The sequence below is a fragment of the Channa argus genome, chromosome 23 (genome assembly GCF_033026475.1).
Source record: "Channa argus isolate prfri chromosome 23, Channa argus male v1.0, whole genome shotgun sequence".
NCBI lineage: Eukaryota > Metazoa > Chordata > Actinopteri > Anabantiformes > Channidae > Channa > Channa argus.
In genome coordinates this window covers 8,655,477-8,673,780 of record NC_090219.1, presented here as the reverse complement: position 1 = coordinate 8,673,780, position 18,304 = coordinate 8,655,477, and the positions used below count along the sequence as shown (strand labels likewise).

General features: G+C 40.6%; 1 protein-coding gene across 5 annotated transcripts in view; it reads left to right on the top strand.

Annotated features, from left to right (window-relative positions):
• The window catches only part of LOC137108722 (protein inscuteable homolog), a 40,561-nt gene extending 32,878 nt beyond the window's left edge, over positions 1-7,683 (top strand). For all 5 annotated transcript variants that reach the window (XM_067493686.1, XM_067493689.1, XM_067493688.1 and 2 more), the window contains 7 exons: positions 272-397; positions 2,995-3,166; positions 3,792-3,970; positions 4,123-4,189; positions 4,799-4,954; positions 5,911-5,987; positions 6,742-7,683. In XM_067493686.1, the coding sequence (XP_067349787.1) occupies positions 272-397; positions 2,995-3,166; positions 3,792-3,970; positions 4,123-4,189; positions 4,799-4,954; positions 5,911-5,987; positions 6,742-6,870 (906 nt within the window). In that variant the 3' untranslated portion in view covers positions 6,871-7,683. The remainder of the gene's footprint in view (positions 1-271; positions 398-2,994; positions 3,167-3,791; positions 3,971-4,122; positions 4,190-4,798; positions 4,955-5,910; positions 5,988-6,741) is intronic.
• The last annotated feature ends 10,621 nt before the right edge of the window (positions 7,684-18,304 follow it).

Here is an 18,304-nt window from a genome sequence, read left to right as displayed (position 1 = left end):
CATAATGTCACTATTAAAACACAATGTGCTCAAGACGTACAGCTGAACCGTATAGTTTCCAGTTGTATATTTATTTAGGACAAAAAACAGGTCACCAGGAGCAGAAAAACAAGTTTGACATAATGTGTGTGGGTCAAGGGTCATTTGTCTAAAGGATTAAAACCTGTAGTTCAGGAATTTACCCAATAAATCCATGGAGTTATTACTAATCTTATTTGTAAAGAAACTTTACCAATTTGTTCACACACTTTATTTCACCCTTCTTCCACAGGAAGGAGCTGTGGTGGCACTGTTTAAGATCTGCAGGCAGGATCGCTTCAGAGACCTTTACGCTCATGCTTTGAGAACTGTGGCCTCAATCTGCTGTGTGGAGGAGGGCATAAACCAACTGGACAAGGTGAACATGCCACCTCGTCTCTCTGGCATTCACACACTCATCTTCTTAGTCTTGTGATGATTTGTACATCGATAAGCTGAAGCTGTGTCTAATACTGAATTATTAATGTTACATGGTCTACGTTGTTTTGATGCAAACTTTGACTTTGGCACAAGCTTTATGGTTTTCCTACTAAAGAACCTTTTGAAGTAGTTGAGTTTCCCAACTTTCCATTTGCTTAATTACATTTTCATAAATAAGTTCATTGGCATCGGTGCTGGGAAACCACAGTTAAACTTTCTGTTTACGTTTAAACCTGGAGACAATGAGGACACAACGTTTATTTTTTAAGTGATGATATAATTCTACATTAAATGCACAAAAAGACGGACAAGTCAGGATTTACAATTGAGTACATCTTTATACTGTATGTGACTTCCTGATGTCCCATATAGTGAGAAGGTGAAGAAGGTGAAGCAGGAAGTAGGAAGTCTAATGAAATATCAGTCTTTCTTCATCCTTTTTTTTCCTCTACAGAAAACTCCACTAAAATAAACAACAGCCGCCTCTGTGTTAACCAGGCGTCCACGATAAGACAAATATAACCTGATTCCTGCGAATAATGATGCCACAACGGTGTCTGTGTTCACATGTAGAGCAGCTGGGACAGCACGAATCATCCAAGTGTGAAAAGTCTTTAATGGGAACCAAAGTCCGCCCCAGATTAGCAGCCTCATCCCGAGAGAAAGGCTGTCAGGCAAGTCTGAGCTCCCAACCGCTCACCGGCGATTGCTCAGGCTTGAGAAACACAACTGTCACTGTTGAAGGGTGATCGAGAAAAGGGGCTTGTAAATATGAAAGAACTAAATGAGCTTCTACTGTACACGGGGGTTGATTGGCGGCTAATTTGACATGACATAAGTCCAACACACACAGCATGGTTTGATGTACCCCACATGAGACATGTTACACACACAGGGGAAGCAGACAATATATGTTAGCTCAAATGTTTCTATTTGCCTCTTATTAATGGTTATTTAACCATTAATCTCTCGTCTCCCGAGACAAATTTGTGCACATTTTTTAGTTTTACTGCAAGATTTGCCACTTTTGTTCCTGCAATAGTGATGCACTGTAGTTTCGCTGAGCAAAACCTACTTGCAAACATAAGATTGACATGAAGCAAAAACCTTAACCTGCCACAGGGGGACTTTAACACTTTATTATAATCTTAAAAAATGAGAGTAAACTGAATGAGAGACATCCACTGCATGGTAGCCTAAAAGAGGTGTTGGGGAATATCCTATTTTAGGGAGGAGGCGCAGATAAAGGCGGGTGGGGAAGAGAGCGATGGGATGTGGTACATGGATTGTTCCACGTCAGTGGGTCGCGTTGGAACAGTGCCGCTGACGTCCACGGAGACAAAAATAGGGAATTGCCCTGTGAAGCTTGGTGTGCTGATGCTCGTCAGCAGATAAGACTGACAGGTGTGACTGGCTGAGAGCTGACAGTTTGCCTCACTCTGGATGCTTGTCCCTAAAGTTTTTTTTTTTTCCTACTTCAGGATGTTGGTTGATGGTAACAGAGCATCACAAACATTAATTAGCAGTTTTCACACTATTGTGTTATTGTCTGTGATTTAAAAGTAACAGTGGCAGTTTGCAGTTGATGGATAATTTATAGGAGTTCATTGTTACCGTGGAAACCAGCTGCAATTGATGACCATACATTTTCATTTGTAGTATGAGTAAATCTCACTGTGTGTGTGTTCTGAGTTTTAACACTTATCCACATGAAGAAACTTTGACAAGCACTACCGCTGGCAGATTCAGATTGACAGTAACGTTTGATGGACTGTGCAACACTGCCTCCAAGTGGATGAAGATCTCTTCTGGGTTTTTTTTCTGTTGCCTCTGTGCTATAATACCAAGTCACACACTAACACAGAGATGACATCGCTATGACTCTGTGAGAAAACTTTTCTTTAAACCAAATAGCATGTCCTGCGCTCCTCCTCCTCAGACCTCATGATGCACACGCTCTGGGTTAATGCCAGTCCGATACATGAGCTTTTAAGAGGCACGGTCGAAAAAATGGAAGTGGTGTGTTTGAATTGGGACACCAAGCTGACACCATGGACGCTTACCGACGTCAGACACTTCAGTGAAACTAATTTGGGCCTGTAAAATAATACCCTGCTTAAATTAACATATTCATCTGAAACAGGCTTTATTTAAAAAATGACTTTTTTATCATTTATTGCTCTGATTAAATTCAATCATCAGAGATAAAATGTTTTTTTTTCTTTTCTCAGCAATGTCATATTCAGTGCCAAAGGGTAATTAAATTCTTGGTATTTCCAGCGTAGAAGCCATTGCCCTTGTTGTGGAAGGCTATATTTTTATTGATGTGAACAGGTCCGATTAAATTCCTTTAAATCCGCAATGAAAGACATTTCACTGGAAATAAATAAAATGAGTAAAAGGACAAAAGCATGAGGCGAAATTCATTATTGAGCAACAATGCAATAACCATGACATAATACGGTGTGAAAGTATCCCCGTCTATTCATATATCCAATATAATGTCTGTTATTGTACATGGTACCTCACATATAGGTGGATGGGATCCTTTGCCTAGCAGATATCTTGACGGATGAAAGCAGCATGGAAGCAGCCAGGGCTGAGGCCGCGGCGGTCGTGGCTCAGATCACCTCGCCTCACCACACGTCCACACAGCACCTCGCCAGCTTCCTGGAGAGCATGCAGGACATCGTCACTGCACTCATCAGTGAGTGGACATGGCTCTGACCTTTAACTGAATCTGGACTGTGTGGAGAAACATGTTTATGAGGTTTGATCGTAGAAACAGCTAAAGGTAACTGGTCAAACCTTAAAAACTATGACATTAGTACTTTATTGTAGGAACTTTTTATAATATTTATAGGAGCTAGTTTTATGTGTCTCATACTGTAGAATTTGCTTTTTTTGGTAGATTTTGATTGGATGGTGGTTAGAGAAGCGAGCTTATGACTGAATGTAAGGACTGAATATAAGGGGATCAAGCAGCTTGGGCTGCAAAGCCCTTAAATTTCACCTTATTAAGTGCAGCTGCTCACTAACTTGTGGTTGTGCTGGGCAGCTTCCAGGAGTAGATGAACTGTGTGGATGCAATTTCGTCTTTCCTTAAAAAGAGTGTCAGCTTGTCAGTGAACCGAATAGATAATAAAAAAAACCCTGCACCCTCTGGCTCATCAGTCCCTCCTCTTTATGTTAAACACTTGGACGATGGAATAACCTTCTGTAATTCGACAGGTTGTTAAAACCTGCTGCTTTACTTGCAGTGTGTGTCTGTGTGTCACTGTGCTACTGTCTGTTGGAGCCGCTGTACTTACAGTGAGGCCTTCTTCTCTCAGAGTTGTGCGAGAGCGCCTCCTGTGGTGAAGTGTTCCTTCTGGCCTCTGCAGCATTGGCCAACATCACCTTCTTTGACAGCATGGCCTGTGAGATTCTTCTGCAGCTTAATGCCATCCACATCCTGCTGCAGGCCTGCAAAGACCGCCAAAGAGTTGACACGCCGTACTCCAAAGACCAGGTACACATCTGCATTTAAGTGTATCCAGGCTGGAAAAATCCAGCGGCTGTTCTTTAGCAAAGGTGTTTACATAAACTACAGTTCAGTAACATTTGCATTTCTTTCACGTTTTTTTTTTATTTATTTCATTTTTTTCGTTGGTTCAATCCCAGGTGGTGACAATCTTGGCAAATCTCTCCGTCTTGGAGCAGTGTGCGTCTGAAGTTTTGCAAGAGCAAGGTCATTTATTTTTCGACTGTAACTGTTTACTGCTACGTATGATTATTTTAAACATTGTTTTGTGGCCAATGAATGAAAGAAATACATCAGCCACAAATGAATTTGTGACATCTATACAAGAAAATCAATGCAAATCTTATTTCATCCTGAAGATGGCAGCATTAGGTAGCGTGTGTGAAGTCAACTGAGGGGGCTTAAATATAACATTAAGCAGTGAGTGGAAACAGCGAGTGACACAATTACTGATTTACAAAAGAGACAGAGTTGCTAAAAATCATCCCTTTTAAAATCTGCACGGTTTATTTTAAAGTCACTTTGCACATTGAACTGCAAGATGCCGTGAGCCTCAGCACGTGTGCAAAGTTATTTCTAACTGCACTTTAAGTTCAGATTATTTTTGACAATCATGTTTTTAATGTCTGGGTCCTTTAAATTTCCCCTCGGCACTGTTGTGTCCCCTTATTAAACTGTCCTTTTTATCTGTCTCAGAATTTGATGCATTATTTTTGTCTTATTTCTGACTGTGATGCTTCTTTCTATCCTCGCTGACATATTTGATTCCTCTGGTTTCTTTCCTGGCTACTCTGAACTGTGTATCGCGTCTTTTAGGGATCGAGCGACTGCTGCTGCTGCTGGGAGAAAAGCCATCATCCTCTAGTCCATCTGAGGGGGCCGCTTGTGAGCGTGTCCAACAGAAAGCTGCAGTCACACTGGCCCGTCTGAGCAGGGACCCAGATGTGGCTCACACTGCCATCCAGCTGAAAGGTACTGAAAAACTAACACTACCAAGAGAAATTGTGGGAAACATTTGGAAGGATGGAATGAGAGAGGATGTCAGGTAATTTGGCCAAAGGGAAATCAAACTCATTTACAATCCCCCCCCCCCCCCCCCCCGGAAATACACTTGAACAACGAGACCAACTCGTTTGCTTTTGTTCTACACATTTGGGTTAAAGATTACAGAACTTAAATTTTTATTTCATATTTATTTGCATCTAGATATTTAAATACACAAAACACCTCAGCTCACACATATTTTAAGTGATTTAAAGTGCTGGAACATTTGAGAAAATATCAACTAAAATCAGGAAATTTAACTAATTATGGGGTTTTGTGCAAATGTTCGGCGCAGCCAACACAACAATTTGAAATGTTTGCTACATAACAGAGGTGAAAGTATCACAATCCACCATATGATGACATGATGAGAGACCGAGAATAATGTGTACTGACGCCAAGGCTACAGTGTGGAGCAGGAACTGGATGCTCTCATGATCCAAAACATACAAGCTCATCTGCACAGAACGATGGTCTCACCTGCTAAAGAGGAGACTGAAGAGAGAACCAGTTCCAGGACTTTGAGGGAACTGTAAATGTACATAGCATCAACTCCACAGGCCAGAGGTCCTCATTTAGTGACTGCATGATGAAACATTCACTTCAACGTGCATAAGGTCTGTGTCCACAGACGGCTCTTCTCTCATGGGCAGCTCTCCATGCAAACTCACATTTTCACACTCCTCAACAGAGTGTGGTTTTTCTGAAGCTGAAGTCCTGTTTGATTTTCGTTAAAAGTACACTCACATTTGTAGAACATTTACCTGAAAACTCCGTGGTATTTTGTGCAGTACAACAAGTACCTGCCGCAGCTTCTTTGCACCTGTTTGATTTCAGTAACTACGGATAAGCTGCTAACAGAATTTTTCCTTTCCCGTCTTTAGCCGTTCCTCGCCTTATTGAACTGTGTCGCTCCCCTACTGAGAGAAATAACAGCGACTCAGTGCTGGTGGCGTGTCTGGTAGGTATATCTACACATGTATGTGCGTATATACTGTGCAGACCTGTGTGTGTGTGGAACATCAGTGCACCAGTTGGAACACATCCAAAGGCCAACGTTTGAAAATTAAGTCGTGGTGACCAGTTCACATGATCTCAAATGTTGCACGTTTAAATATGTGCATATCATGAATAATATCCTTGCTCTTCCCTGCGCTTTATCATTCTCAACACAATAATTAAAACCAGATCTTGAGGCTGACCGGGAGGTTTGAAGGGTATAAGGGTGCGAAGCTTAATTGGGCTGCCTTACTGCACTGAGAAATGCGCTCTTCTTCACCCTAACCACACTCGTCATTCGCCCATTCAGATTAATGTGATTCCATTTTATCCTTTTAGCCACGGGTGAAGTAGTGTATTTTTAGGTGTTGAATTTGTGCCTTCAAAGGACGCTGCTCTTGCTTTTGCAGCTCACGCGTAGTCTTAAATGTAAATGTTAGAGGCTCTCCTGGCTAAGTGGGTTCGAGACACCGTGCTTTTTACTCGTCCACTCTTCCAATGATATTAGACGTGGAGAATAAAATAAACACGGGGTTATTGAAACAGCTCCAGGTCTTGTAGGACTGAATTTAGTACAGTGAGTTGTCTCCTTGTAATTGCTTGTGTACTTACATAATTTCATGGTGCGTGTTTGCATACTGTACAGCATGACCTTGTTATGTGCACGTGTGTTTGAGCGCATGCATACTAATGTGTATGTGTGTGTGTCTCTCCAGGCTGCCTTGAGGAGGTTGGCAGCAGGGTGTCCAGACAGCATCGAGGCGGCCGACCACCAGCAGCTGATCAAACCGCGGCTAGTTGACTCTTTCCTGCTGTGCTCCAATATGGAGGAGAGCTTTGTATGACAGCCTGCACACCGAGTGCTGATAGAGCTGAGCTGAATTCACGTACACAAAGTAGTGTTTCATGACACAGACAGAACTAATGAGCAGTTTCATGCCAAAACATCACAGGAAATCCCTGCTTGTCACTTCCTGTGTCCTGAGAACGTTTCCCAAATTTTATAGTGGATTTAAGCTGATGGACTGATTATGTGGCATCTATAGGTAAATGCAATGTAAATGTAAATGTAATGCAATGAATGTCATTTGATCACTTTATTCAACGGAGGACGACGTTTGATCAGGTGCAACGTTTTGATAGCGAAAACAACGCACTTGATGCCATTGTGCTTTTTTGTTCTTCTTTGTTCTTGCTCCAAATCATTTTGAGTTTCAGAGAACAGAGAAAGTTTACACAAGCGGAAACACAGAAAATGCCTTATGAAAGTTCCCAAAATTCATTTCAATGTTGGTTTCTAAAAACCAGCTGCATTTTCAATGTTTATAGTGGGCAGCCAATTGAATTACTGTGGATAGCCATTTATAAATTATTACACTAAGTCTTTCACTATTACATCATTTCAGCATGTTTGTTATTTGTACACTTTTACTGACAGGACCACTATTAGTATTTGAAAAACTAATTATGGCATATGGCAACTTTGCCCCTTGCTGTAAAATTTGCTGCACAGTACTAAGAGTCATATAAAAACAAATTTGCGATTAATATCAAATGTTGCGTACTGGTGTTTAAAAATGATTTTTCATGATTTTTATTTAAAGTGAACTACCATTATTGTATGCCATGCATGGAATAAAAACATCATCTAAGTTTCATTGGGTTTTATTGTAGAAAATGACAGAATCCATGTAGTGGCCAATGAATACTTTTCATTTTTCTTCTTGATGTTGCAGTGACATTTAGTTTGCTGTGAAAAAGCAATAAGCAACGTTCTTGAAGTCGCCTCTGATATTTTACGAACAGACTTTTTGTTGTCTGGTGGAACTTGATTGCAAAACAGTTTGAAAACCAGTTTACTTAACTTGAAGTACCTAAAAATAAAAAGTACAAGTGAAAAAAAAAAGTACTCAATTTGATGCTATTGATAACATAAAGGTACAAGTATAGTCCAGATTTTAAAAGTAAAAATTATGGCAAAGACGTCATAGTATTTTTGTAAAAGCAAGGCCAATGTTACCTACAGTAGCAACATGACATGAAACATAATTGGTACAGTTCGTAAAGTTTGAGCAGATTGTAAAAAAATTTACCAGTAATATTTTGTGATCATTTATTAGTTAATAGATTTTGTTAAGAATCTGCGAGAAGAAACTATTTTTAATACCTATATTTAAAGAGTCATTGAATCAAGATCCTTTACTGTAACTGAACAGGCTGCAGTCAACACTGCTACAGCACCGAAACAGCAGCCAAAAACCACATTCGGGGTCCATGCCGATAAAGTTCCCCGGAGGGCCCCCCCTGACCTCCAGCTATCTCTGAGGAACCACACTCACACACCTGTCTTGTCACAAATGCGGGCAAAGGGTTGAGAGAAGCCTTTGACAGAGGTTCACAGAGAAACGAAGAGGTGAAGAGAAGGCGGACCCAGGGGTCTAGTATCTGTTGGTCCTCCATGGAGCACCAGGCCTTTCATAAAACCAGAAGGGACATTTACTATTAAGCCTCCAACTTTCCAAAAATTCTGGGTCTGCATGAGAAGCAGCACTGAACTGCATTTGTGCGAGTTAGAAAGACTTGGCATCATAATTTCAGCTTTTCACACTTTGACATTCATTCATTCATGTAATTACTCTTATAGCTTATAAAAGCGTTCTCAGTCCCAAATGCGGCAAAGTTTCCAGCTCTTCTTAGCTCTTCAAGCTCTCAGCTCTTCAAAACTTCTCATCTGCAAAACTTGTCCTTTGTATTGTCATCTCTTTGATAAAAACACTCACTTTTTTTCTCTATAAGCCTTCCTCTCCTTGGAGAGACAATTGAGGGTCTTCTTGCTTTCTCTGGAGCTTCTTTTTCACCTAAGGGCACTTAGGCAGAGCCTGGACTTGTTTCACTCCCAGCCAGTGTTGAGACAATTGAGCTGCTTGTGTGTGTGTGTGTGTGTGTGTGTTGTCCAGCATACACGTGGGACTGTGTTCAGAGGCCTTTGTGATAGAATATGCTCCTGCCTGGCTTTGTTGAGACCCAATGAAATATGTATCAACGCAGAGGAGAACTAAACAGGCGGCCGAAAAACACAGGTTTCTTTGATATTGTTTTGGTTCGACCTCAACCATGAGACCCAAGTATTGTAGCTGGGTTTTTCAGGTTTTCACACTTTCTGAAGTACTTGAAATGTACTTTCTCCTCTCTTCATCATCTTCTGTATGTATATTGTCTCATCCATATTGTTTTCATCTATTATAAATTCAATCAGGTAATTAAATGGTAGAAGATGAACCACTGGACCAAAGTGGTCTCTCATGAATATGAGTAATTCTTTATTATTATGGAAAATGCATGAACATGTCCCTAAAAAGTCCAAGCTGCACAACATTTCGTGTCCATGTCATCTTCAGTGTCCTAAACCGTAAATCACAGACATTTTGTGTAGGAAAAAAAAAGGGATCACAGGATTTGCAGTCTGCCATAAGAAGACACTTCTCTGTGATTCTCAGGAGACTTTAATATTTTATGTGTCACATCTTTGGCATCTGGCTCGGGCAAGTTTTTTTTCTCTCTGTTGGCCTTTTTATTTTAGAAAAAAAAAAAGCCTTAAATGAAGTGATTTAAATTCTTCTTCCTTTCAAACTGATTTCTTACCTTTGTATGGTAGATCTTACTTTTGCAAAATTGAAATTACTATGTGACACTTTCAAATTGCTTGAGCAAGAGATTAAATGTGATGTAAGATGTAAAACAGTGGACTTTTTCTTTTACTATACTATAAAGACGTGCTTTTCAAATGAAGCTGATCTAAGGTTTAAGGACTCCATCATTAGGAGGGCAGGGCTATTTTCAAGGATCCCCAAACATGAACAGCTCCGTGAAGAATACGCGGCACGATGTCTCTCTGAGGTGTGTTAAGAACCCATTTGTACATATTGTGTTTGTCTGTCTCCAATTCAAAGCCATGAAACAAACTTGTGAGATGAAAATTAAATTGAATTTTATCTATATAGCCCAATTTTCAAATCGCAAATTTGTCTCAGTGAGCTATAAGCAATTTGTTGTCCTCCCCCATTAAAGGGATTTACCCTTTTAATGTGCGGGGAAATTGGGGAAACATCAGATAAAGGTACTAATGAAGACATAGAAGTAATAATCTTGTCCAGTCCATAACTGACCTGGAGCTGTATAGCTTCCACTTGCCCATAGCATTGTTGCTGTAATTTATACAAAATTAACTCGGGAGACACTTATTTATGCTCGTACACATTCATGAACCTTTGAATTTGTCCTTGTTGTGCTTTCTCATAATTCACCCAGGTCGGTTTCGTGTTCCTCCAAACCTTCAACGTTCATCGGCTGTTAGTCATCTAAAAGTTTTTACACAGAAAATGAAGCGATTTTTCCTTCCGGTCACTTGCACCTAATAAAAAATTCCTGCATCCTTCATCAGAGGTGGTAGAAGTACAAACTCAGTAAAAATACAAGTACTAGCCTGAAAAAATACAAACTGAAGTACAAACTACTGACATCAAGTAGAAGTACTCCACCAAAAAAACTATGTAACTGAAACTAGTCTGTGTTGCACATGTTTTCAGAGGGTGAAGATCATAAAAACAGAGAGTTTTCTAGTAATTAAAGCAAAGTGGTCAAATGAACGTGAAACTGAAACAAGATCTATGTGACTAAGGAGACGGCTGATTTGACCCACTTTGTGCACTTTGTGTAATTACTGTATGCATTTATTGTTAGTTATTCCAAACAAAAACACTGCTGCTTGTTCTTGCGAGCTATCGAATGTGAACAATTTGATTTAGTCGAATAAACTATATGCTGCTAACCCATTCTGACCCCCGTGGCAGGCACAGGTAAACGAACTGCATCCCGTACCTCACAAGATGGCGCCCACGTCCCCTAACACAGCTTCACATTCTCGGTGTAGCCAGCAGCCCCATCTTAATAAAACCGAAGCAACTTCACATTTTATGCTGGTGTTTCATAATTGTGTAGCTCATTCAGGGGAAATAAAGTGATGGAGACAGTTTTGGTCTTACAGCATTTGTATATACTGTAAATTTCACCTTCACAGACCTTCTAGGTAAAACAAAGCACATTTTTTTCTTTCTGGTCAACAGAATTCCAGGTGGACGCCATGAAGTTGTTCAGCTGTTGCCTGAGTGCACGTTAATTTGTTCAGGGCTTGCGAGACGACAGGGGGTTGCACTGTGTGGGTCAGAATTGACTCATAAATAAATGCTCTGCAGCCGGGTTCAAACTGCTCTGTTTAGTCTCAAGACTTGTGGCCTTGAGCACGTGTTCAGTGTATTCGGGGCTGCAATTTCTCTCCTTTTATTTTCACAATTGGAAGTAAAAGATGAATATGAAAATGAAGAAAATCTTTCACTAAATTAACTCGAGCGTGGCAGACAGTAGCTTTTTGTTAGCTCAAAAGGGCATTTTTGCATTTTAGTCTGTATGTGTGTGTGTGTGTGTGTGTGTGTGTGAGTGTGTGAGTGTGAGTTTGTCAGAGTTAGACGACTGGAGCAGTGGTGGAGTGGAGGATTTTCAGCAGAGAAAGTCTGTGGGAACATCTCATGAACAAACACATATTGTATAAACACACACATTTAGACCAAATAAATGTACCAGGACCCTTGGTGACACGCCGAAGCCTTTACCTTTAATGAACTACAAAAATAAAAATGATAGCATCACGCATTCGCGTCATGTCTGTCAGCTGCACGTCTAAGGCGTCTCTACAAATCTCCTCTTACACCACTTCCCAGAGTTGCTCGACTGCATTGAGATCTGGTGACTCTGAGGCCACTCGAATGCAGTGAACTCATTGTCAAGTTCTAGAAACCAGTTGATGATTTTAACTCTGTGAGTTATAACTGCTGGAAGAATCCATCAGAAGATGGACGTTCAGGGAGGCTCTTCTTCACTCTGATTTAAAACGGTTTTATTTGACTTACTAATGATTTCTTCCCCCTACAACCATCTCTGTAAACCTAGAGATCTGCAGTTTCTGAAATACTGGGACCAACCCATCTGGAACCAACAACCATGCCACATTTAAAGTCTCGTAAATCCCCTTTCTTCAGCATTCTGATGCTCGCATTGGACTTCAGCAGATCATCTTGACCATGTCTACAAGCCTAGAAGTTTTGAGTTGCTTCCATGGTGTTGGCTGATTAAATAATTGCATTTACAAGCAGTGGAACAGGTGTAACTAATAAAGTGAGTGTGTTTTTTTCTGTTTTCTCTAGTGGCACTGCCTTGTACAGCCTTTGTGCAGTGCATGTGTTGGGCTGCAGTTAAACTCTCAGTCTGTGCAGGTTTAGCCCTCACAGTGGTCCTCAGAAGAGTAGAAGTGTGATAGCACAAGCTTTAACCAGTACATTTCTATGTACGTAATCAAACACAGAGAAAAACGGGGGCATTTACACAACCAAGCACTTTCAGGACAAAACACACACACACACACACACACGCACTCACACTCATTTCAACTTCTATGCTCCTGTGAGCCTCCTTACTATTAACAGGCCACCACAGCACGTCTTCTCCATTTAGGTCTTGCCCCCATCTCAGACACACACACACACATGTACACACACACACACACACACACACACACACACACACTCACACCCACGTCTCTTTCCTCTCCATCTCGGGGGATTTGTGGACAGATTGTTTCTCCTGCAGACAAGCAGGCAGCAATATTGTATTTGTTTTTTTTGTATCACTGCCCATAACTGCAGACAGTAGCAAACCGCTGGACTGTGTGTGTGTGTGTGTGTTTGTGTTAACTGTCTGTGTCCACAGTTATGATGGAGTGTATCATGTAACAGCTCGGGAATCCGTAGCCTTTAGGTTTTATATGTCTAACAAGCCTGAGTATGTTTGACACTACTTTAGGTTGGCAACAGCTGTTTTATGCCTCTGGGGAATTTAGATTTTGAATGACATGTTGTGTGATTTTTTTTTTTTCTATCGCTGCAAAAGATGTAAGGAGATATGAGTTGACAAAGAATAATAATATTTTATAAATGTTGCACAAGCTTTTTACTTATACATTTCACAAAGCAATGACTTAATATTACAGATTAAAGTGCTAATAAGTTTGAATTGTGAGCTTTTCTGTGGGCAGGCAGCTGAACCTCGTCTCATGTGTGATTGGGTGTTTGAACATGTGTGATAGTGTGTACGAGTGGAGGTATATTAATTAAAAAAAGCTTAACCAACCATAGGACAATTGTCTCTGCATTAAAATGATTTTCTTCATTTTATTTCAACTCTATTTAAATAGGGAAGTTACTGTGCAACACGTTTCGTAGAAGCCCCCATTTGTTATATTTTGAGTGGGACGAACATTTTTTTAAAGGGACGTGAATTACACTTCATGCCTCACACGAGTGAATAATATTTGGTTGGAATTTGCATACTGCTGGCGTGTCGTCACATTGAATTAACATACGGTTAACATTAGGGAAATATTGTGGTTTTGGTTAACTGCTAACAAGACACACACATATCGTATCTTGTGCTTCAAGTAATTTTCACCATGTTCAGTAATTACCTAGACCGCAGTGTTTCTTTAACCTAAACCAGGTGCGGCGAGTGCGTAAATATGACCGTGAAATGCTTCATGCTTCAGTTGATGCAAGCAGAAATTGTTCAGAACAAAGAAACGTGAACTTGCAGATGCAATAAACACGAAGGTTGTGCAGCTTCGCAGGTGTGATCTTCAAAAACAATGTCCTCCCCACACTGGTTAGACTATGGCACGACTCAGTAGCTTCTTGAAAATCAATTAGATATGGAAATAAACACAACCTCAAAGGTTTATTTATTTTATGGCAGCGGGTGGAACGGGAAAGGTTTTGGTAAAAATTTTAAGAAAATAAAAAGCGAGCACAACAATTAAAATCGATCTTTTCATTAGGAAGCTACTGAATGTGTGTTTGTACCTGTAAAAAGTTTGTCCCTGTCCTGTGTTGCTTGACTGAGGGGGTCAAAGCCGGTGCCGCTCCGACGTAATATAGCAGCATCGCCAGCACCATCTCTGTGTAAACTGTTGCTACTGAGGCTACAGGGGGTAAAGGGAGGCACAGTGCTTTTAAGCCCCCTCCTCTTCCTCATCACATACACATTCACAGTACAACAGCTGTTCTAATACAGACACTACTCAAACTCCTACTACAACAGACTGAATAAAGAGTGTTTTCTGTGAAAGAAAAGTGACTGTTTAGGTGTTTGTGTTTCTTCAGACTCACAACAGACTTAGAACCAATTCATTTGTGTATTCACCTGTTTCTTCAGGTGGGTGTCATCAACTTCAATATTTTCTTGCCCTTGTCTCTAAGAGATTCAGTAGAGCAGTTCACAGATGGTTTTTCAAATCCAGTACTTCCCCCTCCACCAGAAGAGCCCCAACAAAAGCACTGAGAGCAGATTTCTGTGATTTTCTAACAGATGAAAGTGAATATTCAATTAACATGCTGTAATTGCTGGCAGTCGGTCTTTTTTTTTTTTTTTCCAAGATGAAATGATGCGCGCTGTCTTCCAAGCCAAGGTCAGAGGCCCGAGCCTATGTAATGCATATTTAATGGAGAAAGACAGTGTGATCATATGTGTCTGAAACCCTACGCTGTATTTTAAATATCATCCACAGCTGCTGTTGCTAATTTGCCTGGTGAAACAAATGAGGCCGTCACATAAATCACTATATAGCATCTTTACACTGCATTATTTATTATTTTCAATATGTCATTAATAACTAATTTTTTTTTTCAGATCCAGAGAATGATAGCTCATTTCCTCCACTTCCAACACACAGTAATTCAGTAGCCAGACCACAACTAGAACACAGTCTACTTAACATAAAAGTAAATGAGCTCTACCTCGGCCTCAAGTGCTGACGTGGTTTCGTGGCTTCACTTCTAGATCGTTTCAGGGTTACAACCATATCGCCGTGCTCTATAAACGCTGTCCCAAGCACAAGCTCTATAAAGACTTCACATATATAAACTGAGCAGGACTCAGCTCTGTGAACAGCCCCTGAGAAGCCGACACAGGCTGAGACACGACAGCACCGTTGAACACCTCGAAATTGCTTGGTCGGAGATGGAGCTGGTTAAGTGTCTCTCTGCCAATGATATCAGATTAAGCAGAGCTTTCAGGGCCCGTCCGATGCTGGCTACACAGATGACCTCATCGAGCTGTGGCTCGGGCGGTTTGGCAGTGAGGGATGGTGTATAAGCTATGGCAATGGATGAAAGACAAAAGCGGGAGACGTTTTCATGCTGGTGCCGACACTGGCAAAGGTTTGATCCTTTAGATGCTCTATTGGATGGAATTAAGTCCAAAACTGTAATGCACTGGAGGCGTTTTCGGCATCTAAATCAGTCAAAGAATTGGAGAAATCACTAATTTGTTTATTCACATTCATTAAAATGTTTGCTACACTGCGTGAAAGCTTTGAAAATGTTCACCATCTTCATCATTCAGTGTGGATGAGAGACATTTAAGCCACACCGCAGTAGTCTACTAAAAACTTCTGACTGACTGAAGCAGTGGGGAAGAAACGTACATAACCAACTAAATATAGTGTTTGTATACAATCAATAAAGTAAAAGTAAGTGAAAAATGATTTAACCAAAAATGTAAAAATGCTCCATATTTTTCCCCCCCAAAATTAACTCGACTCATTTCCTATTTTGGGGATCTCTGTTTGAATTAAAAAAACACATTTGTGGGTTTGCATAGCCACTGACAGGCAGGTCAATACTTGGTAGAGAGAAAAGAAAATGTAACTCAAGCAAAGATAGAATGTGAATCAAAGTGTAAAATATCTACATAAATAATTGGTCACAGTGGGTGAAGGACGGACTCCTCATCCTCCACAGAGGAGTTAGTTACAACAAGTTCACTTAGGGTCCTTTAGCTCAGCTCTTAAGTTTCTATTTAAGGAATTAAGCAAAAAAGCTGAGAATTGTTTTGTCACTTTTTCTACTGAAATTTTAATACACAGCTAAGTGAAGCTAATTTCATTTTTTGTTTCACGAATTCTGAGCAAGACACTAGGAATTATGTTCCCTGAAAAATCTCTCTCTCTCTCTCTCTCTGTGTTTTTTTTTACTTCACAGACCTGCAGCACTGTGCATCGGTGACTGTAAAACACCAACAGTACCACAGCTCCCAGACGTGACACACAGAAGGGTCGAAAAAAAAAAAGACACAAAATACTGCATCCACATCGCTGATCTGTCAGTGCAAGGGAACATTTAATTGCATTTGCAAAGTATTTTCATTCTTAAAAAAAAAATTTTTTTTTGCCCGTGTGGATCAACAACGTCTCAAGCAATCACCCCATCCCCCCCCCCTCCCCGTAGGGCTGAGGCCTGAATCCTGCATGTCACCCTCTTCACATAATGAAGAGACAGCGGGTGTCATGTCTGGACTTGGCAATGTGTTACTGACATGAGAGTTAGAGTATTAAATGGACTAACTGTCAGCTTTAACGTCGAGGAACACCGGTGTCTGAGCCCAATGATTACCGCGGGCCCAAACATAAATGACATTTGTCTGACAATAAAATTGGATACTAACCTGTCTGAAAGCTGTCTCCATTTGCCTAGAACAAACGCTGGTGTCGGCAAACAGTTTGACACACTTTTCCTTTGAATGCACAGAGAAGGCGAAGCCATCCTTTGGCTCACGGTAATGGCCCCTCGTTGGCCACAGAGGACGTGGCACTATTCATACCGGTGGATGATTGAAAAGAAAATTGAATCCCTTTTGATGTGATAAATGTGTCTATTACTGCATTTGCACACAAAATGTCGGTGGAAATTATAGTGGGGAGGCAGGGCTCAGAAGAGAAAATACATAGGGATGGCATATTGGCTGGCTTTGATTGGAGCTGAAATATAAATATACTGTACCGGCACATGAAATGAGTCCAAGCTCCCTGATTTTTCCACAGGAACTTCACAAATGAAAGGCCTTGAGACCCCCAATTGTAAGACTATATAAAAAGGTTAAATGTCTGCAGAGCTCTCTCTCTCTCTCTCTCTCTCTCTCTTTTTCTATCCAAAGAGCTGTTTGATAAAGGACAACAACTGTTTGCCTTGTAAAACAAAAAAGGGAATTTTCTCTAATTAAAAACTTCTCAAAGACAAGCAGGAAAGTCGAGGAAGAAAGGAGGTCGTGGGATTTTGCGTCCCGCAAACTGTTGCGCCGCGAAGGACAAAAGAAAATGACTTTTTTTCTTTTTTGATTTTGCATTTGTGCACAGTGCATAAAAAGATGGTGCAGAGAATTATAAAATGCAAAAATAAGAATAAAATAACATATATTCTGCTGAAACGTTACTGAGAGGCTCCTCCTCTCCTCTGAAGCACCTTACTTATCATATGTCGCCTCTTTCTGTTATTTATGTTGCATCGTAGCTCCACCCACCCACCACCCATCAATACTCGTAGGGATTTGGATCCTAGCCACTTTTTCTTGCCCTCCATTTGTCTCCTCCCTTATTGTTGGGGTCAACACCCAAGTCTATAAAGACTGTAAATACAGTTTTGCATTAAAGACTTAAAATCCTTCTACTCACATTCACCCATATTTTGCTCAGTGGCTCAAGAGGCTGCAGCATGATGCCTGAGTGCTTAGTGCTGACAACTAGAGGGTCCCCTGTTTGAATCCTCCTGCCGACTGTGGCCTTCTTGTGCGGGGTTTGCACGTTCTCCCCAGGTACTCTGGTGTCCTCCCACAGTCCAGACAGGGTAACTGATGAATCTAAAGTCTGTCAAAGGTCACGTTGGCCACGTACAGAGCAACGGTAAAATTTCAGAATCTTCTAAATGTGCGAGAATGTTCATTGTTCCTGTTAGTCACTTTAATTGAGCGTAATTGTTCAGAGTTAGTGTAAATGAACAACGGGCTCAGTTTGTGTCATCTTGACAAAATATTATGTAACATTTAAACTGATGACTTCAAGTCACGTTATCCCAGTATGAATAATATGATGGATTGTTTTACATAAACTTTGTGTATCCAACTAAAAACTTCGATCTGAACAGCAGCATAATAAATCAATTAATATGCAGAGTGACCTGACATTTGGAAACCAGCTCCTGGAAACCGATGTTGTGCCACTCTTCACACCTCATTTCCTATTTCCACCAACAACGTGTGTTCCCTTTAAATTTAAATTTAAACTGCTAACAAAAATTGTGAGGTCGCACCTACTTTCACTTTAGTTTTCTTCTGGATGTTTGTTTC